The sequence below is a fragment of the Spodoptera frugiperda genome, chromosome 17 (genome assembly GCF_023101765.2).
Source record: "Spodoptera frugiperda isolate SF20-4 chromosome 17, AGI-APGP_CSIRO_Sfru_2.0, whole genome shotgun sequence".
Lineage (NCBI taxonomy): Eukaryota > Metazoa > Arthropoda > Insecta > Lepidoptera > Noctuidae > Spodoptera > Spodoptera frugiperda.
In genome coordinates this window covers 958,624-986,360 of record NC_064228.1, presented here as the reverse complement: position 1 = coordinate 986,360, position 27,737 = coordinate 958,624, and the positions used below count along the sequence as shown (strand labels likewise).

At 35.7% G+C, this 27,737-nt stretch overlaps 1 protein-coding gene across 10 annotated transcripts in view; it reads left to right on the top strand.

The window, feature by feature from the left end:
- Positions 1 to 27,737, top strand: part of LOC118276751 (hemicentin-2) — a 476,616-nt gene that overhangs the window by 298,085 nt on the left and 150,794 nt on the right. For 8 of the 10 annotated variants that reach the window (XM_050699976.1, XM_050699983.1, XM_050699977.1 and 5 more), the window contains exon 4: positions 132 to 155. The exons of the other annotated variants lie outside the window; for them this stretch is intronic. In XM_050699976.1, coding sequence (XP_050555933.1) covers positions 132 to 155 — 24 coding nt within the window. The remainder of the gene's footprint in view (positions 1 to 131; positions 156 to 27,737) is intronic. 10 annotated transcript variants of the gene reach the window in all.

Here is a 27,737-nt window from a genome sequence, read left to right as displayed (position 1 = left end):
TTCATCTATTATAGTTAAGCGGTCGTTGACTACTAATGTTTACATGATGTTAAACTATAATATTAAGTGCTTTTTTAACAATTATTTGTAATTAAGTATGAAAATATTTAAACCGCAAATTTTATTTACAGTTCTGAGCCTAATTCAGGATCGAGGTAATGTATTTTTGCCAAAATACTCTTCGATGTTTTATTTTTATCTCATTTTATATTTTATGCTAAATGTGTCATATTTATATTTTGCATTATTCCGTCTTTTGTATACTTACTAGTCATAAGTGTTAGAATAACGTTATCAGTATAAGTGTGCTTTCCCAACAGAGATGTGCTATGTAGCTATGCGAGTCAGATGTGCTACGTAGTTACGCCGTCGCAAAGTAGCTGTGCGAGAAAGAATCGCACCTCGAGTGTGCGATGTATCGATAGTTGGGAAGCCATCCATAGCAAACATCTTTCCATATGCAAAACATGATTTAACTGAGTCCGATTCCACCAGTGCTAAGCTATGTGTACCAATTAATATTATTGGTAGATACGAACTACATCCACAGCAACGTAGCATAGCATAATCTCTGATGGAATATAGAATTCATGGCATAACTGGTTAAAAAATGTTTGTTACACATACATAGTTTATAATTCTGGGCTTTTCTTTCTCGTTCAGTAAACTTTGCTTGACGTCACTGATTACCTGAAAGATGGATTAAATATAAATTAAATATTAAATTATTTTAAATTAAATATCTTCGCATATCTATATTTTTTTCTCACATAAGAACTTTCACCTAATAATAACTATAAAAAAAAATTGGTTCAGCCGTCGAGTTTTACGATTGCACAAATTTTAATAAATAACAATATATTCTACAATTATTTTTTATAAAGTTAGGTATGTATAGACTATTAAAATAGCCATTATTCGATGCTCCGAACCTCTACCATGAGTTTGAAACAATAGTATTAGTCGATAGTCGATAACGACGTACATTTTTTGTATGTTTAATTATACAACGCCTCTACCGGTCACCTGTGGAACTAAAATTTGCCATACAAAAAAATTACGTCATCGCTAGCGACTATCAATAAATAGTATTGCTTCAAACTCATGGTAGAGATACAGTGCGATCGAACAAAACACTACCACCCACTTAATATATATCTATAACCGAATACCTAACTTATTCAGTTCATGCATTAGGCCGCGTTCAATATGTGGCCTAAATAAATACTGCAACCTTACCGGAATGCCGTAGTGTTGGCAAATGGCACGTCACTCCTATGTACTGTCACTACTGTGTTGATATTATCAATATTATTGTGTTTTTGTTTGTGTGTATGGGGTAAAAATGTGGTTGAAGTGCGTGAAGATGGGGCTTTTGTGAGTATGGTAACTTTCTTGCTCATTGACAGCGAGTGTAAAAGCAGAAAATTGAGAAGAACCAGATCAAACAAAATTTGATTGTCAGTTAATATTGAATTTTGGTACTATAATTAGTGTTTTGCCAATCGTCTTATAACTACTACTTGCATACTAATTAATTTTGTCTATCATTTACATAAAAAATGGAATGTAGTTTGGTTATTTTCCCCGGTCCTTCGATACGCTAGATAGCATATTATTCATTTCAACATTATTAAATTGGCAAACATAAATCAAACTAATAAATTATAAATGTTCAAGTTTGTTTTTTTTTGTCCATCAACTACGCTGAAACTACCAAACGGATTTTCATGAAATTTGGTGATGGGATACTATTTATAGCACAAGAACGCGAGTGAAGTCGCAGATAGAAACATCCAAATAAAAAAACAATTCAAAACTTAAATACCATCTCAACTTCACCACGTTTAAAAAATCTCAAAACTAAACAAGTTTACAAAACATTACCTAACCTAATGCATTTATAATGTATTTTCCAATACAGAAAGATAGAGAGTACAATCTTTCAAAATCTCCAGATAGTTTCACATCGAAAATGTAAATCTCTTATTGAAATATTAACGAGGTTTGATACAAAAACTTATAATATATTCAATAGGAAAACTTACGTCCGTCCCCGGCTATGTAGTTCTGTACAGACTTCAAATTATTAAAGTTTTTAATATAGACATTTTTTCTCCTCTCCTTTTCTTATTAAGAAATCTTGTCTATTTTTAAACCGACTTAAAAATAGAAGGAGGTTCACTGTTTGACCTGTTAGTGCGCCATCGCCTCACGTTTGACTGAACAGGTTTAGATACGGTTTTTATTTGCTTGTTACACTTTTTATGGGATAGGGGGTAAAAGAGCAGACGGGCCACCTGATGGTAAGCAATCAGCGCCGCTCATGGACACCCGCAATACCAGAGGAGTCACAGGTGCGTTGCCGGCGCTTTATAAGGGAACACGCTCTTTTCTTGAAGGTTTAAAGGTCATATTGCTTCGGAAATACTGGTTTTGAACGTAGTTTACTGAAAATTATTGTTTTGAATGGAAATGTCGTTTTTTTATTATTTATTTTTAGAGTATGGCTTTCATAATTTCAGCTGTGTGAAAGTTAGTATGAAGATCTAACATTTCAGCATCTGAGATTTTGCTGCAAATTATTATCAATCAATAATGTACTTTGCTTGATCTTCAAAACAGACCTAAGACATAGCCAACGTTGCAAATAAATGCATTTAATACATGGCATGTGTCTGCTTGCTTTGAGTAGAAAAATAAATGTAGAAGAAACTGGAAGGTGAACTTGCGACAATCTATTATACCATCGCTTTCCTCTACCTATTGTTTTATCAAGTCTTGATTGCGTAACGTGATATGTTTTACAAATACTATATTATTAATATTTCTATAGATATTCAACACCTTTTCCCCAACACAGTCACATAAAAACCTCTATTGATTCCTCGAACCACATACCAAATTCTTTCCACAAGTCTTCATAACCCATTCTCATAAGTAACCCATTAGGGGGTACCTATACAATCGTCACGTTCGCCCAAAGGACCGAATGGACCACAGGACCAAAATACAACGGTATCCCATTAAGTGCCATATATTTATACAATGTTTGGGTCAACCGATATTGAGAGCCTACCAATATTGCTAGCTACCTTTTTTTGTATTATTTTTCCATAGTTTTTGTTATCACGCTTAGATTTTTGCGAATAGTGCTAAGAGCCTACTTAAAATTGGTGACGCATGATCAGTGTTATGAAAGTCGAATATAATATTTTATTTCTATATAATAATATTCATCCATATTGGAGGTTATGTGTTGTGAATAAGTTTAGGGTTCTATGGAATTATTGTCGCAAATATTTATGACCATATATCATAATTATAGGAACTTGGTATACCTGTGAAGATTTTCCAAGCGATTATGGAAAAATCTCACTGTCAAGACCATTTTTATGTGCGGTGGATCGATTCATCAACAATGAGCTACCCCATTTATAACATTTACTTTTAAAAACACATTACATCTATTCTCAAATAAAACCAAAGCTCCGAACCAATCACACAGAATAAATACGTTTATTCATATTATTACTATTGAACATTTATTTAAACAATGACCGAAAGGACCAAAAGGGACTCCATAAATTCTAATGCCCAGTTATAGCCTTAGGGGCAGTACAATCTTGTTATTTGACTTGATATGTGTACTGGACACGATTGGCCTATCTCTGATTCTGGTCCTTCGGGCTTCATAGATAAAGAAAGGATTTTCTCAAATTGAGTTTCTTGAATTTTTTTCGTTTGATGGCCTTTGATAGAATTCGGTTGACTTTATAAACTTTTGAAGCCATTTAGTGTATCTTTTTATTGAGTTTCAAAGGTAATGGGTTTTTGGTTTTGAAGTTTCTTTATTTAACAATCAGTGGTCTAGATTTTGGCCTCGTTGGCCGAGCGGTGGCAAGGGGTCTCGGGTTCGATTCCCGGGTCGGGCGAAGTATTACTGGGTTACTTTCGGTTTTTCGAAATAATTCTCAGTAGTAGCCTGGAGTCTGGAAATGTGCCCGGTATATGGCAATAGGCTCACCACCTATTACATGGGGCTTACAACATAAATTGTGAAAAGTGGGTGTACACAGTGGCATTACGTGCCATAATGTGCACCTCTGCACTCCCCTTAGGGGAATAAAGGCGTGACGATATGTATGTATGTATGTATGGTACATAGTATGTATGGTCTAGATTTAATATTGATATAAGGTTTTATATTTTATATAGGATTATGTTTGTTTGTGAGAATATGTACATAATATGACATGTGTCGTTGTCACAAAGAACTTTTGTGTCAGTTTATTAAAAACGCTTTTTTACTAACATGTAAAAAGAGATGAAAGGCTTTTCTAAAAATAGTACGCACAAAACAGTTTCAATATATTTTTCTGAAGTAAATACTACTATAGAATATTTATTTTATACCATTTTATAACAGTTCGTATAGTGATGTCTATTTGTTACGTGCTTTTTGAGAAATTTAAAATACGGAGCTTCGTACATTATATTTTTTTTCTAGTTTTTAAAAATGTATATTATCTGTACCACCTTCATTTTTAAATTACTTTGAGTCCTTAAAACTATCTGCTGAGTCTGAAAACCACAAAAAAAATCTATTCAGCCAAAAGCGACATAATCACGCACAAACATACATACATTGTAATTATATAATTCCTACCTTGAAAAATGGAGACGGTAAAGAAAATTTAAGGCAATGCCCTTTTATTTATATATTTAAATACATATCGAAACTAAAAGCACAGTAAGTCTTTTATTCCTTTTACCCACCATATTTGTTTTCAGTAGAACCTCGCTGTCACGTTCTACTTTTATGTATTTCCGGTGCTTGCTGAAATATGTGAGGCCTTGAATTGTGTATACAGTGGACAGCGGACTTTGGAACTATTGTCTTTACACAAAGAGAGACTTGACATGGGACTCGCAAATTATAAACAAAACACTGTTTCTTTGTAAATGGGAAATATAATACAGTTTGCTAATTCATTTACTTATGTAACGTTTATATGGTTTATACGTTTATTAGACTGCATGAGTTGTAGCGGCTTATTTTGGATTTGTTGACGTTTCTAATTATAAGTTTGAAATCGCCAACCCGCATTGAGCAAGCATGGTGATTAATGCTTAACCCCTTGACGGCCGGTATACAAGACCCAATAGAAAATACATTGTGACTTGCGTAGATCCGCGTTTCGGCAAACGACTGGTTAAACATTCTCCGTGTGAGAAGAAGCCTTTGGTCAGCAGTAGCCAGTTATAGGCTGTTGATTTTATGGTGTTCAGTAACTATAGTATCAGTTTGCTTTACGTTTAAAGTTATAGAAACTAGAACACTCCCATCGCTCTGATTGGCCGGCTTGAATAAACCAACCAATCACAGCACCATACGCGCTCGCGTTTTGATTACTTTAAACGTAAAACGAACTCATACTAGGTACAGTTCAGCACAGCTCCACAGTTCTGCAACAGTCAACAGATAAATTAGTTGAGAGAAGTCCTTGGATGATATTCTTCCTTAAAAAAAGCCTATGAAATGAAACTCACTGTATGGAGACAGACGCTGAAGACGACATAGCTTCATACAATCTCCATAACCATTCCCTCACATCACAATAATCAAACAGCATTACATCACTCAGATACAAATCTAGTTCAAACACTACCTAATAATATAAACACATAATAATTCGTCGTGTTATCTTAATGAGATCTCCATAGCTACAATACTAGCCATAAACACGGGTAGATAACATCTTAACTTAGCCCGTTGTCATATGTTATGTTATATTATATTGATTGTCGTAGTTTGGATTAGCGGTAATGAGTCTTTGTGTGTGTGTAATGATGATGGTAAGTGATAGTTTATTTTTAGTTCCATTACGTTGAACAATGGAAATAAATAGGTATACCGGATTTGTTTTTTTAACAATTATCATAAATTTCTTATGTCAATTGTTGAGGCTAAAAATATAGTACCACTAAATTACATGGCATTGATCTGTATATACACTCATATATAGATACATAATTGAGATTATGTTTCATTGACTCCTTACGTCTCCCATGAGGGTAAGCATGAGGCAATGGAAAATGCCAATTGCTACGAATCTACAAATATTCTATATAGAGTATAGATATAGAGAGTCAGACTTTTACTGACCAAAAACCATCCCGTTCCTACTCCTGCTTTTCGAGCCGGAGCCCCGGTAAATCCTCTAGGTAGTTGGCAGCTCCGGATCAGGAGTCAACCTTACTGGGCCCCATCTGTAGTGGTCTGCTGGCTCTTTGACGCTTTCGATTTGGGCTGAAATCAATTCATGACACCGTGCTTCTCAGACACTGAATATTTTCAAAAACACCTAGCCACTCTGTTGTAGTCTCTATGCTATAGATCACCACGATAGCTTCAAGCTAAACAGTCAGTACCCAATCAGAGTCTACAAGCTCTCCATCCAATATCAAGTGCAGATTAACTTCTTTCCCATTTAAAAATCCTTGCTAACGACGCCATCGCGTACAGTCAGCAACAACATGTTAAGCGTTAAGAGTACAGTGTCCAACAAAAGTGGCAATCTCACGGGAATTGAGGTGATAACCGTACTCGTATGCGCTGTTAAAAACCGTCGTTTTTAATCTTTACGATTCTTTTTTTTTCTGTCAATGGTTTTTTTATGAGGACCATGCGTATGGAAGGACCTGTAAAATGTTGTATTATTATGGTGTTGTACTGTGCCTGTAATATAGGAAGGGAGGGGGGAGGCAGGAGTGACACTTAATTAGGGCTTATTTTATTATTATTACTCAAAACACAATAAAGTTTACATCTATTACATTTATATAAAGCAAGAGGCCATGTTCTTTAATTCATTATAATACTTGCCTGTTTTCAAGATAATGTCTGGTACGTTATTTTCACTGTACAGTAAAATCGTAATGTGTGTAGAACAAACAGTTGAACTACAGTTTATTTTTTATTTCCTTTCTTTTCCTGCGATTCTTCGATGCATAAAACATGACATTGGAAATGTATTTACCCTCATCACATAAAATTCCACTAAAATAAGTATATATAGTCAAAATCAATGTAAATAGCACTTTGTAAACCACACCGATAGAATCATCACAAGACACTTCAATTTACTATTTAATTGTTATTTCCCGAAACACGGTAGTTTACTCAGTAGTCGTATCGTATCCGTAACGTATGCACTAAATTAACTGCTGCCCTGTTCGGACAATCGAAGTGCAATTAGATGCGACGGCATGTACAGACAGTAGACTAATTGTGTCAGTTTTGTTTCTAAAGAAAATACCATTTATTTTATTTTACGAGATATCCCTTTTATTATAACTTTCGTGAGACATACTAAATTAATTATTATCGGCTTACTCACGTAACTTTTTGACGAGGAAGTCGACTACTTTCAAGCCATGCTAGAAGCTCATATTTAAATGCTAGCGTGGCTTGTAACTAGTCCTGAGACTTCTCCTCGTTATGCAGTTCTAATAAATCTTCACTAACCACCGTCATCAGCCTATAAGTGGCCACTACTGACTAAAGTCTCTTCAAACATGAAGAAGGTTTGAGCAATAATCACCACGCCTGCTCAATGCTAGTTGGCGATTCCCACTTATTATTAGAAATTATAAGCCCAGGTTTCCTTACGATGTTTTCCTTCACCGTTTGTCAGTGGTGTCTAAATAATCTTAGAAAGTACAGTCATACAATTCGGATGAAGTTAGACATTGGTACTTGCCGTTAGTAGGTTTCAATCCTGCTTTCTCATGCATGAGAAGCGGGCGTTTTATACCTCCGGGCTACCACGACCACCCTTAAATCATCTCTCAAATAATAATTATTTAGCATGACGCAGCACCCAAATGTATACTGCTAGGTGTCACTACTTATAGATTGGTAAAATCAAAATGTCATTAAATGTCACCTAAATTAAGGGTCCCTTAAAATTTTGGAGAGGTTAGTGATTACGGGTATAAGAATATCTAAATAAAAACTGCGAAATGCCAACATTGTACGCCTAACATATCAGTAGCCTTTGTTGTTGGTTAAGCCTTTGACTACCCACACAACTGATAAAGGCAAATCCTCTGCTAATGCTGGTCATTGATCACCTACACTTCGGCTTACATGTTTAAATCAGGGCTGACCTTAAGATATAAATAGTGAAAATCTTGTTACAATAAAGGTAGAAGAAATACTATAGCATATTATACCATATTAAAATACCATACCATATCTTAAAATATAAATTTGCAAACAACGTTGTTACTAAATACTTTTAAAGGTTAAAAATATGAGATGATAATGATATACTGTATATTTAAATTTGGTATATTGGGGCTAATAAGTTTTTAAATTGAATAAGTACAGATAGAGTGACAAGCATTGACAAGAGCGTTGGCGGAAACAGAAAAAATCATAGACTGTAGAATGAACGACAAAAATAGTGATGAATACTAAACTAGTCAGGTGACATGCGCCGCAATATAGGTACTATACAAACTACAGAAAGTCCATGAAATTAAAGTCAGATACCACCCTCTCCAGACCAAACTCACTAAAACCTCAAAATTAAACAGTTTCCTTACAAAACAGCTGCTAACGCTACCAGCAATTGATACATCTACACGCCCAATACACCTAATTGGGAGTAGGCAAGGAAAAATCGATTACATACCCCATTGGGGGGTAATTTCGTTCCTTTATACGTAGAAATAGTTCCGTTATACTGGCCAGTCGAAAGTCATTGGATTATGTACCTGTCGGCTTTTGAATTTCGAAGGTGGGGCGGCCATGTTTGTGGTTCTTTGCCGACGACGGGCGCTGGAATATTTGAACGCTTTTGTTAGTAAGTGTTCGCTGGTGTGTTGCATATTTTTGGTCAATGGCTGTACCTTCAATGTGGTGTGGATATTTTCGATGTTTTCTTGGCTTTGTCATATATTTTGGTTGGCTTTTTATATGATGTAGATGACGTTTTTGTTTTAGGTTATTATTGGGGTTGCGTTAAAATAATAATATATAATTATGTTCTAAACATAAATTAAGTTAAGGTTATCTTTTAAACAACTAAAGCTTTGCTGTGGTTGTATTGGAACGCTTGTAAAAAAGAAACTTATAACCAAATACGAAACGATTCCAGATTCTATTCCGTGATTCCAAAGCTGAAAGTTAAGGATATTGGAATTCGAAAAACTCCCAATTCACTTTAAATAATCCAAAATTTAAAGCTAAACGTCGTACATTGAATCTATAAACATGTTTAGCTTCTGAGCTAAACAGCATTTTGAATAAAACACACGTAATATAACAAACTGTCATTGATTTACAAAAAATAAAAATCAATATGAAATTATGCCTCGTTGGTCGAGTGGTTGCAAGTGCGACTGCCGTACAAGGGGTCTCGGGTTCGATTCCCGGGTCGGGCAAAATATTGCTGGGTTTTTTTCGGATTTTCGAAAATTTCTCAGTAGTAGCACGGAGTCTGGAAATGTGCCCGGTACATGGCAATAGACTCACCACCAAAAATGTGAAAAGTGGGTGTACATTGTTCAGTGGCATTACGTGCCATGCACCTCTGCCTATCCCTTCGGGGATTAAAGGCGAATCGATTTCGATTACGGTGTCACTGTTCCCTTACTCAAAAAACCCGAGGTGACAACAGACCGACACGACCGGAGAGAGATCAGGCGCAGGGCTATCAGCTTTACATGCTTTCCGAGACACGGAGGTAAAACACCGCCGATCTTCCTGACTACAGGCTTTACTCAAGAAAATGCCATTATCACTTTTTGGCCAGCGCGAAAATCAAACCCACGACACGTTTCACTGCAGCCATTCACCCAACCAAAGCGCCAACCATGCCCTCAATATAGACAATATTAATGAAGATTGACAATATTAATCATGATGACACAATGGTTGACAATATTAATCAACAAAGCACCATACATAGCATTTAACACAAATGGTGTAAAGTGGGTGTAACGTTTAATAAATTTACCTCTACTGCCTAACCCTCCAAGAATTAAAAACCATAACATTATGTACGTATGTAATTAAGATTGCAGCACGCAAAACAAACATTAATAATTATTTTTTATTGCTCGTATTACTGTAATTGCGTGATCACTTACACGAACAAATGTTTGAGGTGATTTTTTTTATATTAATAGCGTTTTGGTCCTTCGGTACGAATGTAGGAATAATTATTGTTTTTAGTTTATTAGCGAAGGAAATTGGGGTTTTAAAAAGAGAGAATAGACATAGTTTTTGTTGAAGGGACATTTGTATTAATAATCCTTAATATTGTAAGTGTTTATTGGTTTTATTTCATTATTTTGCTATTTTATTTATTTATTAAAAGTGTACGTATTTTACGATTTATGTTTATTCTACTCATTGAACTCTTTTTAGTACGTGAGAGTTCAAGATGTTTCTAGTAGGTGAACCTAATTTTATTTTATACCTAGCTGAATTCCTGTATGGGTATCAAGATTTTTCGAGAATCAAATATCCTAAAATTCTTGTTTGCCAATTTGAATAATGCAGAACAATTAAATCTATAATAACATGCTTTCATGCCACGAATACCATAACGAAGAAAGATACACGCCCAAATAATCGAACCACACCACCATCGTCCACCTGACAATCAACCACCGCAAACTATTACATGAAAAACTCGTATCCCGTTGGCTTACCAGTTTTCCAACTTGGTAACACGTTGACAATGGCAAATCCCTTAATCCTTCCTCTATGGACTACAGGATCCGAGTTCCAAACTCGAAGCCTGGTTTTAAACCAATACGTGACTTGCTTGTACTTTTGTCACCAGGTGAAAATGGGGATTTTGTGCTTCGTTTTCAGATTGGCGTAGAGTTATAATATAATATTGTAGATGCTGAGAGTTTAATTAAAAAAGGTAATGTGGCACTAGGCTATGATCTTCGCTTGTATCGTGGGTAAGTTTATTAACATAAAAATATGTGTGTATATTTTTGGATTACATAATACATATCAAGAAACCTTCAAAAAAAAAGAGCGTACTCCTTTTTAAAAGGCCGGTAACGCACCTGTGATTCCTTTGGTGTTGAGGGTGTCCATGGGCGGCGCTGATCGCTTATCATCAGGTGAGCCGTCAACTCATGACTTGTGAAAGCGGTTTCAGTTTTTTTGTAAAACATTCTAATTTCTAAATACTGAGGTATAATTTCCAGTGCACCAAATGTAATCTTATGGGTTGAGCCAACAAAAGTCTTAAAGCAAAAACAAAACAAAATTGGAACCAAAAACAATCCCTCAAAACTCCGACCAAAAGAGAAAATGAGAATCTAAATTAAAAATTACGAAAACCACTGGTCTGTAGACAACAAATCTTAAAAATCGTAATAAAAAATTACTTACTTTGTAAACTTAATTAAATCCCTTATCAAACTGTATCGTGATAAGAAGAAAGTTGAAATTAAATTAGACCGAGCCCCCGGTCTCAACGTCCTAGTCGAATGAATCTTTCTTTATCTCTAACTACGAAATTCGGGAAGGCATTTTAAAATACTTATAGCTATGTAGCAAAATGCTTAGGTAAGGAAACAGTAATTATTTGGCTTGTTTTTGATTTTGAATCTTGAAATTTTAAGTAATACGACAGAGATTGGGATTGTACTTGGTATACAACATTAAGTAGTTACGTAAATACCTGAAGAAAAAGTGCTACTAGGGTTATTATATTTCGTCATCATCACCTCTCTAGCATTTGTCTCTGAGCTAGATGTTAGCTCTTTGTATCCGTAATAATTATATCGTTTATACATATTTCATAAATATGTGTAAACTAGCTTACGTCAGATGCGTTGTCCGCGTTCCCGTGGGATAAAAAGTATCCTATCACATAAGACAGCTCATACCCTGTCTGTATACCAAATTTCATTAAAATCCTTTCAGTAGTTTCAGCGTGAATGACGGACAAACATGTGTGTGATAACTCTACTAGATCCTCTAAGAAACCCAATATTTAATGTTATAATATATTGAAAGCAAAAAAACTCAGTAACGCTTTGTCTTATTACAAAATTATGCTGACAATCTCATGCTTAATTATAATTAAAAGGAACTTTACTAATTAAGTAGTTACTCTCAAAATTTGAGGCACGTTCCTGATGTAGTGCTAATTTGGTCCTTTAGTATTTTTGGTCCTTCCATACAGATTTCTTTTTTGCTTACATTAAGAGCAATTTTGCTTATAAATATTAAAATATTATTTCATGCGTGGTCACCACTGTTCTTATTCTTTACAAAATAGTGGATTATTATAATAATATTAAAGTTATACAATGTACACCTTTTCACTATTTACATTATAAGTCCTATGTAATAGGGGGCTTATTGCTATATACTGAGTACAATTCTGGACTCCGTGCTACTACTGAGAAATTTTCGAAAAACCGAAAAAAGCCCAATAATGTGCATCTCTGACTACCCTTTGGGATAAAAGGCGTGACGTTACATATTAGATATTTTTTCTTTAGACTTAAATCTAAACGCTTCACCTTACTTATCGTAGCACAGTAGGTAATTACATAAAATATGTCGTTGTATTATTTTTTCCCTCTTAACATATAATATAATCAAAGAAATTTGACACATCAAGCGGAGCATAATTATTAATTTCTCCTCCGTCCGCGTCCATCTAAATTCTCATTGTAAAAAGAAGTGTCGTGTTAATACTTATACTTAATTGAATAATCCCCCAAGACTTTTCTCTTATAATTCCATTAATATCCTCGATCTTCCCCCAATTACCCCCGAGGGTGGTGAAAGAATATTCGACAGAAATCCGTTTCATACTAAATTCCGACTCAAATTATGAGTAATCTCGGATATTTAGCAGGGATCCTTGGGCGTGCGTTACACCGGAGTGTAATGTTAAATCGATATTTATAGGTGTAATGAAAACTGTGTAGAGTATTTTTTAATGTTGTACTTTACCTCTTTTTATTTAGTGTGGCTTATAAAATTATGTTATCTCGGGATTATAGTCGGTCATGCATGGAGAAATATTATTATGTATATTAACTGAAAGTGAGTTTATATAACGTATTACATTAAAATTACATGTTATTACTGAATATTACTCTAAAAATCTGTATGTAGGACTAACGAAGCAGATAATAACTTTTATAACCTTTGACTTAAACAAATGAGAATTATAAAACATAGCTAAACATTATAAAATTATTTTGTCATTTGAAAGCAAATATAACTCGTTTCACAGAAAAAACACATTTTATCTTTTCTTTTCATTTCGTAAGCTAAACGGAATTCGCAACGAAGTCCTTTTCACTGCTGGAATACTTTACAAGATTATTCACCGCAAGAAATCTCCAAGGTTTAAAATACACTTGTTACGCGTCGGTGTAAATAGCAGCCAGGACAATACTGCAAGACACAACTTAGCAACGACGAATTAAAACTTTTTGATTTTTTGTCGCGAACACAGAGACGAACGATTTTTTTTTATTGTATATAGTCTTTGTACTATTTTGCTAGCTATGATTAAAATCTGTCTTTGTTTGAAACAAAGAAATACTTTGATAAAAAATATTGTCTAAGGCCATTTTATATTAAGATTCTGAACAGATAGGAAAGTAATTAAGTCTGGGAATCAGAGGTTGAAACAGGAATGTTTGGCTCTGAAGATTTAGAGATTAATTTTGTTAATATTACAATGTCGTGTCTCATTAAAATAGGTCTACTTTTAACCATATTTCTTAGAAACCGATACGCCTTTAGAAACCTTCCGATTGTTTCAACTTTAATATCCAGGTTTAGATTTACTTTATATTATAAAGGGCAGCGCTGTTTTATCAAGTAGCCGCTAGCTATGGCTCAGTAATAGATTTTTATTCCTTAGTTTATAAAATATTCTTTGTAATAACATTAGGGGTAATTCTGATTATAAGCCTTGCTTTGTACTATATAATCTATGGAGTAATTACAAGGCTTTGTTATTTTTTTTTAAAGTGACTAACACTATTTCATTGTCTTATTTCTTTAGACTAATTAAGATAATAACCCTATTATATTCATCAATAGATAACTAATTTTTATTTCAATGTCCTACTTGTACATTATTTACAACATGAGACACGTATTTTTTATTTATAGGCTCACCCCCTATTACTGGACTTACAATACAAATGGTGAATAGTGGTACATTGTATACATTACGTGTCGTAATGAACACCTCTGTCTAGCCCTTCGGAGATAAAAGGCGTGACGTTGCTTTTTGTTACACAATACATGTTTGTAAAATCCCTCCATTCTAATCCCCTTTCTAATACTACTTATATCCTGATCACAACAAAATTTCCAATGGAAATAACCAGAAATCTCATTACAATTACCAGCCACAATAAATTCCTGGCAGACAATCAAGTTGTAACAAAGACATTCAATTACCTAGGAACAGTACCAAATACCTTCCAAAAAAACTTACTATTAAGATGATAATTGGGTCATTAGTATGCTTGGAACAATGCGAGCTATTCGCCTGGATTTACCGCTAGGCGGCGCTGGTGTAGAGAATGGTCTTACGTTATAGAATAGGAGAGTAGCTTGTGTGATTGATAATTGATATGTTCTAGTGATTATTGTTAACAACTGCCCAGTATGAAGACAATGGATTTCTAGTATTGGTTAAGTTTGGCGACGCACCTGTGATCCTTCTGGTGTTGTGGGTATCAATGGGCGGCGCTGATCACTTACCATCAGGTGATCTGTCTGCTCATTTGCCCTCTTTTCCATAAAATATTTGTTAGTATGTATTATTGAAAGTTACTACTCCAACATTCTCAGCAACGGCTTTAGCGAGAAGTTTTTATTTTTGTGAATTATGGGTTGTGAATTACCTTTCCATTTATTTATGACATAATATTTGCAACTAAACTACAAAAGAAAACGAATGTTTGACTACAAATTTGCCACCTTCTCCCTGTCTCACGACTCCGATGAGGATTATGTTTTCAACGCTTTAAGTTTTTATTTCTTTTTAGGTATTTTTAAGTTGTAAATATTTTCTGTATAGTTATTATTTACTTATAGTTTACAATTGTATTAAAAAAGTAATTACTGTACTTAACACGTTAACCGCCACGTCGGTCTAATGATCATTGGTGACCGACGCTTAGCGGAAAATTTGTTTTCAACAGTTTTTTTTTGGCAGTTAATGCTTTAAAAATATATTAAAGATTTCCCTACTGTTATAGTCGAACGAATAACGTAACTAGAAGTTTCTTACACTTTAAATTTATTGATTATCTCTTTGCTAATTTGTCTAAGAAAACCCTAGTTATTTGATAGCATCTTTTGCTTCAGTTGGCGACATATCTAAGGTCCACAAAACATTAATACCTTCGGCTAATGACCACAAAAACAGGAGGCCCCCTTCTCTACGTCTATAGATAATTCTGTCTTTAATAATTCCCAAACCATAGCCTCAAATCTCGATCAGCATGTAAATGGTTCCTTAAAAAGTTATCCACATCAATATGCCGATGACGTCACAAAATTACACCTACCCTCATTATGCGAACTGTAATCATGAACATAATAGCATACGTGAGGGAAGCAACAATTTTATAACACAACCAAACACAAACGAAAATCACCTCTAAGACAACGTATTAGAATTCAAGCCAAGTGTATAGCCTAAGATTGTTTTCCAAGGACATGACATGCAGTACCAATATATCTTGAGCTCTAAGCTTGACAAATGATTACGTGTTTTCTAGGTCAACTTGTGTTGGACAAGAATGCGGGTCATACAGCTATGTATAGTAAATCATAATAAAACTTGACTTTTATTGTTATACTGGTTTATCCTGCGGTTTTGCTCGTTTCGATCTCAATAAATATAACGTTTGTTTTACTGTGAACTATATTTCGTTTACTATCACAGGTTATTTTTGTTTTATTGGGTTTAACGGATAGAGAACACGGTCCGTTCAAGAAAATCGTTCTGAATTATAATAAAACATCGCTTTTTGATGTTTGTAGACATTTTTATTATGTATTTTGATTTGAAATCGTACATAAGGATCGTTTTCAACGCCTTTCATGGTCCTTTGGTTATCTTATTTGGTCTTTATGCTTAGTTGGATATCAAAAGTAAGAATTTTATGACCTTAAACTAGTTTTATATAAACCATTCATGTACAAACACCCAAAAGAATTATTGTGAGTTTTCTAACAAAAAATAATGTCTGGCATATTTCAGTTTTATTGCTAACCGTAAATAATTTTGACTGCATCGTTGGGTTTGTGTTGGGAGACTCCTGCTGAGTAAGAACCCTGAGATGAATTAAAAATACATAACATACAATTGTGTCTCTCAAAGAAAAACTAAAATAGATTTCTACACTCATTACTCAGTTACTCACGAACTCCACTCACAATAAATCAAACAAATTAAAATACCTAACCAAATAAACAGCCATCCCAAAACCGAAGACCGCAAAAATAGGGCAAAACACCAAACATCCTAAAACAACTCTTCAATGTTATTACATTTCGTACCGAAAAGCACCAATCACTATGATACCCAAAAATGGCTACCCAAAAAAACAGGGCAATTGCAATCGGACAAGTATAAATCACCTCTCTGACACACATATCTTAGAAACGGAGTAAAATTCACAATGGACGGTGGGATAACCTGACTATAATTCATGCCCACCCCAATATTAGGGGGGATAGAATTTACATACCACATTTCATTCGGCCTACCCATCGGATGGTTGATTTATGCCGCGTCTCCCCTGGTCTTGAGTGCTGTGGTCCAAGTTTGGTGACAATAGTGAGGAGAGGTAAACAGACACGGTTTCTTAGCAAATAAGAATATTGGTCCTTTCTCCAGTTACGTTATTTGTTGTTCATAACATTTTTCTTTAATTCGAGGCTTTCTGTAATTAATGTTTTTTATTAAATTATTTTTCTTCTTCTCTTATGTTATTATCTAAACTTATGTCCTCGCGGGATCCAAGCTACTTGTTCGTGTTTCTAGACTTTAATATTTTGGTGTTTTCGTAGTTTTGTCTGCTATAGACCCTGGTGTACAAGAGTTGCAGTGATTTTGGAAATGAAAAATTCAGTTATCATCATCTTTCTCATGTTTTCATCACATTGTTGATTGCATATAATGCATTAATAACTTTCCCATTTTATTAAAACACTGATTAAGCATGCTTAAAAACGAACTAAAATGAACCTAACAGACCTGGTCCTATGATCCGCCAAGTCTCCTAACTCACGCCATCTTTGACTCCCTATATTTGCGGTGGACCAAGGAATAAATTTTATTTTTTTCTTGCGATGCGACACCCTGTTCGATTGTGGGTTGATTTATGTCATATCAGATGGATTTGTAATTGGACAATGAGAGTATTTACCTTGGTTTTTATAGAAGATTTTTGTTACCAGATGGTCGTCTTTTATGTAACTTAGGACCATTTTGAATTTGCTTATAAAGGACCAAGTTTTATTAGGTTTTTTGTGGTCCTTTGCTGTGGAACTTTGTGACTGTTTTGCGAAAGATTACGAGGCGTAAGCTCTTCTCTGTTACGTAATAGGTACCTCATAATTTTAGTGCTAAAGTGTAAGAAAAAATTTAAATACAAATATATATTTGCTTCTTGAAGTCTGTGTGCATTCGAATATAGTACTTAACTATAGAAAATAAAACATGTTTCTCTCTTTTCTATCCTGAATTAACATTTCACATTTCAACCAGAGTAAATAAAGGCCAGAATTCCCTGAAAAACACCTTTACAGGTCGGTGTAAAATATGGGGAGTTTACATAAATTAAATTATAATTAATGAAACGCTTATTAATGAATAGCCGAGGTGTTATCGTTCCTACCTGCTATTTAAATACTTTCATGTCATCGCGAGGGTTTTCATACACATTTCGTGATGAAAATTAGTTAAGGTGTTTGTTACCCGATTGTGGCGGAAGAAGGGTTATGAGTTTTAGGAAAGTTTTGTTTTGATTTTGGGTTGGAATGTATTATTATTGATTTATTAATGTAATATTACTGATGACTGTTGATGAAGCTAAAGAGGTGTGTAAGAATCGTAGCATTTGGTGTCCCATTGTCTCTGCCTACCCCTATGTGAGACAGAAGTGAGTGTATGTATGTATTATTGATTATAGAGTTGTGAATACAGCTTTATAGAGTTCCTGGATTGCAGGTAGGATTATATAATTGTATATTTTGAAATTATGATAATATTCTTGTCAGTTCAACATTGGGTCATGCTTTTTTAAATCTGTATTTTTAGAAAATTCAACTGAGGTGGAATAGACAGACACAGATATATAAGCTTGTGAGTGTGATAACAGATGTGATTAGCTTGTGAGCAGTTTATGATAAAGAATTGAATCCAGTTGGTTTAAAGCGCAATAGATTACTTTTTGGCAAGAACGAATTAGTTTCTATATTTATGTAATTCTGATATGTGACACAAAATTTACAAATGACGTGCCTATTATAAATGCACAGCCCTTTTTTGTAGGGATGTAAAATCATCAAATGACTCCCACACCCTGGTTGAGGCGTAGCTAATCCTATAGCGGATTTGTGAGCATGATTCATATCCCCAAAAAAGTACCATAAAAAAAATTTAGAAAAGCCCCCTTCTGGTTCCAAACTAAACATCATTATTATCCCTATAATAAATTGTAACAGACATGCAAACAGACGGTCAAATCTCAAAGATCCTTGCACACCTACTCCCACGTCTCTAAGGCGTGCACAATAATTCACATTCTCACCCTTTCGACTAAGCATTCTAAACCTTGCATAAATTATATTCTGTCGCGAACTCGTATGATATGTTACTATGTTATGATAATATGTTATTGGTAGTTCACAGATCAGTTTTGTATGTATGTATGTAAGTAGTATTATGACTGCTTTAAAATGTGAGATTGAGGGGGAAATCATCCATTGACTTCTCCCGCCTTGGGTGTGGCGAGAGGGAGTGTCAGACTATCACTGACTAAAAGGCACCCCGTTCGTACTTCTGCTTTTCGAGCCGGAGCCCAGGTAACCCGCCAGGTAGTCCGCAGCTTCAGATCAGGCATCAGCTCTACTGGGTCTCATCTGTGGTGTTCTGTTCTCTCTTTCTTTCTCTGCTTTTTGGGGGTTAGTAATTTGCTTGGGTAGTGGATTTCAAAATGTATGTTTAACATGTTTTTAATTAAAGTAACACGTATTTGTCTTAACATGTCTTTTAGCTAGATTTTGTGATTATTTTATATCCATCACTCGTTCAACACGTCAAACCATAACAGAACTAGCAAGAAAGGCAACAAAAATACCACCAACACCATCAGCGTTCATCTCCAGCATAATTCCACATCATATTATCAAATAAAACACACATTTAACAAGGAAAAAAGAGAACCAGCAAATAAAAGCTAGCAAAAAACAAATAAGTAGCGAAGTTTTTTCTCTCAAAGTCGCGGGAATGGAACAACCTCATTGTCATATTTGCTTAAACCTATTTCAACAGTGGGGCGCGCCATTCTTAAAGAGATAATTCAAAGATAAAGCCTCTTATTTATATTGGTGGGCTTTGAAAACAGCGGAGTGGTGTACTGATTTCAATATTCAGAGTTCCTATTGAAACATCATGTTAAATGTGGATGGAGAGTAAAGGGATAAGGTTTTGAATTGTAATTAAGTTGTTTGGTCAGTAGGGCTAAGTCAAATGGTTTGACTTGTGGCAGATTGTAATAGGTAAGCTTGTGAGTAGTTTATAGTTTTTTCTAAAGGGGGGAAAAACATCCCTCCCTTTCCCTCCCTTGGGTGAGGCGGGAGGGAGTGTCAGACTTTTACTGACTAAAAACCAACTCACTCCTACTCTTGCTTTTCGAACCGAAGCCCTAATAACCCGCTATGTAGTTCGCAGCTCTGGATCAAGCAGTTTATGGTTATGAATTGAATCCAGTTAGTCTAAAGTGCAAGGGTTTTTTGGCTACGGGGAATTTGTTTCTAGATTTATGATTTTAATTCTCATATTATACAACACAGAATCTGCAGTTATACGCATTGTACATCGGAAAAAATAAACAGTAATGTTATGTTACTTGTCCCAAAAACCCTTCCACATACACCAATATTGCTATCAACTTATCAAAAGTTCAATATTACAACACAAAAACACTTCAGCTAACCTCTTAACAGAAAAACAATCACAATGCAACGTTACATCACGGAGAATGTTCGAATAAATTTTCTATATAAAATCTTCTCGAAATTCTCGCCAATTTTGGACCCACTCCGGTCTAATCTCGACAGACAGGGCGTGATAAGTGCCCGCTCGCAAATCCTTAAAAATTACGACACCGTGTCCTCACACAGAGGTTTTGTCATATTAGTGTTATGCCACAGCGATATATTTGGGCTTACACAAAATTCAGTTGGAAAACCACCCGTTCATTAGGAAGATTTTTAGAAGAGATTGCTTGTGGAAAAAAAATGTGAAGAGATGTGTTTTTTTGGGGGCTAGCTCGTTTACTAGATACGTTCATGTTATTACATCTGTTACAATAAAATAATAAGAATTTAATACAGTTACTGTGCAACGTCACGCCGTCTATCCCCAAAGGGGTAGGCAGAGGTGCACATTACGGTACGTAATGACGCTATACAATGTACACCCACTTTTCATCATTTCTATTATAGTCCCATGTAGTAGGAGTGAGCATATTGCCATATATTAGGCACAATTCCAGACTCCGTGCTACTACTGAGAAGTTTTCGAAAAACCGAAAAAAACCCAGTAATACTTTGTCCAACCCGGAAATAGAACCCGAGATCCGTTGTCCGGCAGTCGCACTTGCGACCACTCGAACAAAGAGGCAGTTTCTTCAATATAGGTATAAGTCGTTAACTTGAATGTGTTTGTGGTTCGGGATTCGATCGCCGTGTTATTCCCCTAAGCTATAAACGAAAATGTGCTTACACTGCACTCACATGCAATAGGGGAGCCTATCGACAAACACCGAGCACAATTATAGACCCCACCTTTTTGACGCTGAATTGCTGCAACCAAATAATAAAATGACTGGTTAGGAGACCTCATGTCTTCATGATAGACTGTGATTGGGTGATCTTGAGCGATTCCTGAGTCAGGCAAAGCGATACTGGTCATTTTTCTGTTTTTCAATTTCTCGGTAGTATCACAGAGTCTGGAATGGTGCTCAGTATATGGCAATAGGCCCACCCCTATTACATGGGACTTATAGCAAAAATGGTGAAAAGTGGGTGTACATTGTACAGTGGCATTAAATGCTGCAAATGCACATCTGCCTACCTCTTTTGCGGATAAAAGGCGTGACCGTAAGGAGTTGTTATGTGCGGGAATTTAACCCGCTACACGTTGCACGACAGTCGGTTGCCCAGCCACCGCACCAACCATTCAAATTCTCGAGTAGCACTTACGGCAGCGCAACAAACAAAGTAATCAAACAGCTCAAGCAATTGCCTACATAATTAAATTGGTCCTTCAGTTTTACTTCTATTTAAATCGACTATTAAGATCTTTATAATGAAATTAAGGCTTAATGAACGTGTTTATTTAGTTGGTCCTTTGGTACGATGTTTTTTAATTGAGAACAGCTTTTATGATTCCTAATTTTGTTTCGTTCTTGCTTCTACTACTTTGTGATTTTTTTAAGTGTGGGAGAGCCATGCTTCGGCACGAATGGGCCGGCTCGACCGGAGTGTTACCACGGCCTCACCAAAAACCGACGTGAAACAACGCTTGCGTTGTGTTTCGTTGTGTGAATGAGGTTACCGGAGGCCTTATTACTCCCTTCCCAATCTTCCCAATCACCGATTCCCCAACAACCCTTAAATTCCCAACCCCCAAAAGGACGGCAACGCAATTGTAACGCCTATGGTGTTTCAAGTCTATTGCTTTATACAATTGCTTACCTTTAGGTGATAGATCTACTCGTTTACGCTGTTCCATAAAAAAAATATCGACATATGTAGTTTATGTTTTTAATATCGCCTGTATAATAAAGCTAGCTTTGTGCCGTTCTAGATTCTAGACTACAATTCTTGATGAGAACTTTAAGGCAGCGCTATGTAATAATGTTTTACAACTTCAAAACGCTCGCATATTAGCATGAACTTTTGAATTGTCCCTGGTGTGACAATGTAAGCGACGCAGAGTGAATTGTAAGAGAAATAAAAGCGTATCTACTATTCTTTAGTGAATAAACTACCATATATCACACAATAACGCGTGATGCTCCTCTCTTGGATTATAGATGACCTCTACATACAAGGTCTTGAGCTGCGGACTACCTAGCGGGTTTACCGAGGCTCCAGATCAAAAAACAGGAGTAAAAACGGGGTGGTTTTTAGTCAGTAAGAGTTTGACACTCCTTCTCGCCTTGCCCAAGGCGGGAGACGTCTAGAAAAAAATTTTGCCCTTTAGTTCACTGTTATAACAACCACAAGAAGAATAGTGGTGGGCTCCAATAAATCCTTCTGTGTGGTCATCATAGGGCGAAAAAGCAGTGCTGCCTGGGGCTTATCAAGTGTAGTTTTTTTTCTTTTTTTTAAAAACGTTGCCTTTTTTAGTTCTTTATGAAGTATTACTGGGCTTTTTTCGGTTTTTCGAAAAATTTCTCAGTGGTAGCACGGAGTCTGAAAATGTGCCCGGTATATGGCAATAGGCTCACCACCTATTACATGGGACTTACAATATAAATTGTGAAATGTGGGTGTACACAGTGGCATTACGTGCCATAATGTGCACCTCTGCCTACCCCTTCGGGGATTAAAGGTGTGGCGATATGGCGATATGGTAGTTCTTTGTGACAACCATTCTGTACAGTCATCGTAAGGCGAAAAAGCACTGCTGCCTGGTAGTTGTCAAATATATTTCTATATGACACCCACAAGAAGAATAGAGCTGGTGAGAAATATATTTATATTCTTCAATCTACTTACTGGAGGTAAAAAAGATACGCCATAAATTAAAAAAAACCTAACTTTTACAACACTCTACTTAAATCTTAAACTGATTCTTAAGAAGTGTTCCGTAAACGTCCAACTTTTACCTCAAGAAAGAGACCAAACAATCATATTTATCGCTATTCCCCTGTAATGCTTGAGGAAATAAAATTTTAAGCTAATTCCGTTTATTGGGGAAGTTTCCCCTGGCTTAGCTTGGATTATCCTTTATTCCTATTTTTATCTGGGCTCCGGGCCAACAATCGCGTTTTGTATATCACTCTTGTATATTTTGAGCCTCTACGTTTAGGAAAGATCACAAAGTATTTAGATCAGTTTTGTAATACTGCTGGTTTTTTTAAAGGGGTTTGACTAAAACAAAGAAAAAGATTTTTTATGATACAAGCCGGTAAACGAGCAGATGGATCACCTGAGGTGATAAGCAATCGCCGCGCCTATGGACACCCGTAACACCAGAAGCGTTACAAGTGCGTTGTCAGCCTTTTGGGGGTTAGAAATTTAATGGTTGCTGGGTAATTAAGCAAGTGTTGTTTCTCGTCGGTTTTCTGTGAGGCCGTGGTTTCACTCCGGTCGAGCCGGCCCATTCATGCCGAATGCTTCGGCATGCTCTCCCATACTTAAAATAAATGTTACATAAGTGATTTATTGATAATTAAACATAAAAATTGTGCTTAATATATAAAGCTAATGCATTGCACAAAGGATTAATAACACAATGAACTAAAAAAAAATTAGTTTCGCAATACGTTAGATACCACGAGTTTTTTTTTGGGATATATTTTCTTTGCATGAATCATTTGCCGTAAAATATCATGTATCTACGAGTACAGTTGCCTACCTACAGAACAAAGGGCGTGAACTTAAGCAGAACTCGTTTAATCTCAATCACAACTAGAAACAAGTCTCAATTTATGTGTCAAAAAAGACAAATGTGACAACACTGTCCATATTTTACTTTGCCTCCTCAACTATGTCACACACATCTACACATACACATGTGATAGCCCATATGATATACGACCAAACATTTTTCGTCTCAAGCCTACAAGGATTTAACCCCAGTCCAATCATGGGACGATAGGACCACACTCCCTAGAGCCTCAGACCGGAAGATATGACGTCATCAATCATAATTCCGGCCGGATATGAACCGGCCAATTTAGATAATGTCCACAAGTGAGGATTGGGAGCGTTAATTTGAATACAAGGCGATCTAGATTGTCCGTGATAACGTTTTTGGTAGATTGGCTTTATTTCGAGCGAGGATTTAATCGTAGTGTTTGGTGAGGGGCGAATTTCAATTTTGTGTTTTCTTTCTTTAGTTTGGAGTTTAAAATTGAGTGAGTGGTTGTTAAGTGGTAGTAAAATGGCTGAATTTTATATTATCTGTTAACTTAAGATGTTTACTGGCTTGTTGGTCAATTGCTCGCAAGTGTGAATACTAAATATAGAATCTTTTTTTGATCGGGGCAAATTATCCAATGTCTTCTACCGCTTTGGGTGAGGCGAGGCGAGGGAGTGTAGAATTCTTGCTGATCTCTGCTGTCTCTGTTCTCTGATCTGCTGTTTGCAGCTCCGGAGTAAACTGTCCCACGGCAACCAATATACAGTTCAGTTCTTAAAGCGAATTCATACTTAATCGAGAAAAACTATGATATTTTTACTTGGTAAAGTAATTAAACACTGCTGATATACCCACAGAATGTTCATATTCATGCCAATAAGGAATAAAATGCAAGCTATTATGTTTTATGATGCCAAGCCATAATTTCTCAAATAAGTGTGACATCATAAACATTTTACTATGGGGCTCCAGACGTGATATCTCGCATGCAGTGACCGTTGGACTCAGTATGTGATATGACGGATAAAAAATACATACGACTAGTTTAGGAGAAGCATTCGCAACTCACGAGGTTAGGAGCAGCAGCGTGGTAGTCGACACGTCTTGTGTCACAGACTCCTTTAGTATGGCTTCAATTAGTCGCGGTCCTCATGAAACAATTTTGTGGATATTAATTATAAAAATCACTCACGCATTATTAACGGAAATAAGTTTTACTTGTCTCACGCTTGACGCTGCTAATGATGAAGAGTCCCTTTGTGACTCGAAACTAGTAGAGCTTTTCTCCATTAATAATACGTGAATAAACCGTGTTTTACAGTTAATTCAGTATGTCACACGATGGTTATTATAAAAATGACATCGTGAGTAAACCGAAAGACATAATTCATTATAAATATTAATTAAAATGCACCCATTAAACTTAGCTAAACTCTAAACTGCTTGAGAAGATGAACATGCCTTGTGCTATATAATATAAGCGTAGTTTATACTATATTCTGTTTTATGGGGGCCATAAAACACGGGGAAGGTGATTGTGAGATATCACCCTAATTTTAGGGTACTTATGGGACATGTCATGGCGGCAGACATCTTTACGGGGAGTTTAATTCATGAGTTTATTTAGATTATTGCTTCTTGTGGTTGTGTTTGAGGTGCTTGGAATGTATAATTCAAAATATTTCTGTATGCGAATGTGTGGTTTAGATGGTGAGTAAGAATATTTTGGACGTTTGATAAACTATTTATTGTACGAGTAGCATTCAGTTGTAGCTATGATATTGTAGTTCATAGTCAACCGGTGGACGAAAGCCTTAATAACAGCGTACCATGGTCTCAAATCATTTCACCAGTCTATGACAATCCACTGCTGACCTTACATAGGATGATTTGCCACAAGTAAATTATTAAACATAATTATGATTTATTTTCCATAAAAATCTTGTTTTGTATTTTACGATCGCTAGGAAGACCAGCTAGTGGTTTAATATAAAAAAAACTCAAAGCACCTTACAAATGAACCACGGGCGAAACCACAGGGCAGAACTAGCACATAACATAGTATGTAATTAATAGTAGTGAGTGAGTGAGTGAGTGAGTGAGTGAGTGAGTGAGTGTCAACTCCTATACAAACTCAGTTGTTACACAAACACTGAAAGCAGGAAGTTTCAGATTGTTCGAAGGCTGAAATTCAGAGCTAGACCAAGAATGCGCCGCTGAAAGTCTGCGTACGTTGTAGATTGCAATGCAAGCCTTTGTTAGAACAACGTAATTCTGCTAAATCTGTTACAGTTTCAGGTTTTCAGTATTGGTCATTATTACGAGTACCTGCTGAATACTGAAAACTTGGGTTGAAAGCCGAGATGTTGTATGTGATGGTACTGAGTCACACTTAACGTTATAATGTCATTTAGAAAATTTGTTTGTTTGGATGTTTGTCCATTAATCACGCTGAAACTACTGAATGGATTTGTATGGAATTTGGTGTACAGACAATAGTGTCACCTTATTACATGGTACTGATAATAGAAATGGTGAAATGTGGTATACATTGTATAGCGGTATTACGTACCGAGAATGTACACCTCTGCTTACTGATTAGGGGATAAACCATCACGTGACGTTTTCGCAATCAATGGTAAGACAGGATATGAACCCCGGGTGACTTGAGTGACAGGATACTTTAGACTAAATCACGAAAACGCAGGCGAAGCCGATAACAGTTGTAATATTACCATAAAATTACATGAATAAATATATTATCTATGAATTATATTATGTATATTTGTTGTATACTAAAAGGACCACGCAAGATTTTTTCTTAGAATGTTTTTGTTAAATTATTGTATTATTCATCATACATAAATATCTTCCGTGAATACCATTGTGTGGCCAAATAAACACAAACGGTTTGAGACCAAGGTTTTGGGTGTGATTGAAGATTAATCCAAACAAAATATTAAATTCGGGATACGGATGCAAAAATAACTTAATGTATGTAACTATTTAAAGAATATTTCGTACCTAACTATTAAATACATACATGCATATTACACTGTTCTGCCTTAACCCCGGTCCATGGGGTTAGTGCATGCATATTACACTGTTCTGCCTTAATTCCATGGGGTTAGGCAGAAACTATAGTGTATACCATACGATGATTCTCGCAGGCTAAACGTGCTGACAAATCACATGATAGTAAGCAATCGCCCATGGACACCCGAAACATCGGAGGCGTTACAAGTGCATTGCCGGCCTGTTGGGGGTTATAAATTTAAGAGTTGTTGAAGTTGAAATTGGGAAAACTGGGAAGGGAGTGGGTAAAATTAGACCTCCGGTAACTTCACTCACACAACGAAGCACAACACAAGCGTTTCATGTCAGTTTTCTATGAGGCTGTGGTATCACTCCAGTCTTGTTCTTCCTGACTTGTAATTCCTGACGACTAATATAATTTTGATTGGCACACTGCTTAACCCTTTAAAATCATCAACGGAGGTTTTATACTACATAGCAATATGTGGCCAACATATAAATATCGCGAGTATTTGTAATAATAACGACAGGTCACCACAAATCAAAACTACCCCACTTCAACATCCTATATTAAGTCACAACAATCAATATTCAACTTTACACCACTTGTTATAGAGTTCGGATTAATATAACCTCATAGCTGTAACATCAATGTAAACTATATAGTGGAAATTGTATCATAGACTAAAGAAGATAGGGTTGAAATTTCAGTGGCTGAAAGTTATGTCTTCAGTAAGTTTAGGAATCATAAAGTGTATTGCCCTTGGCCCC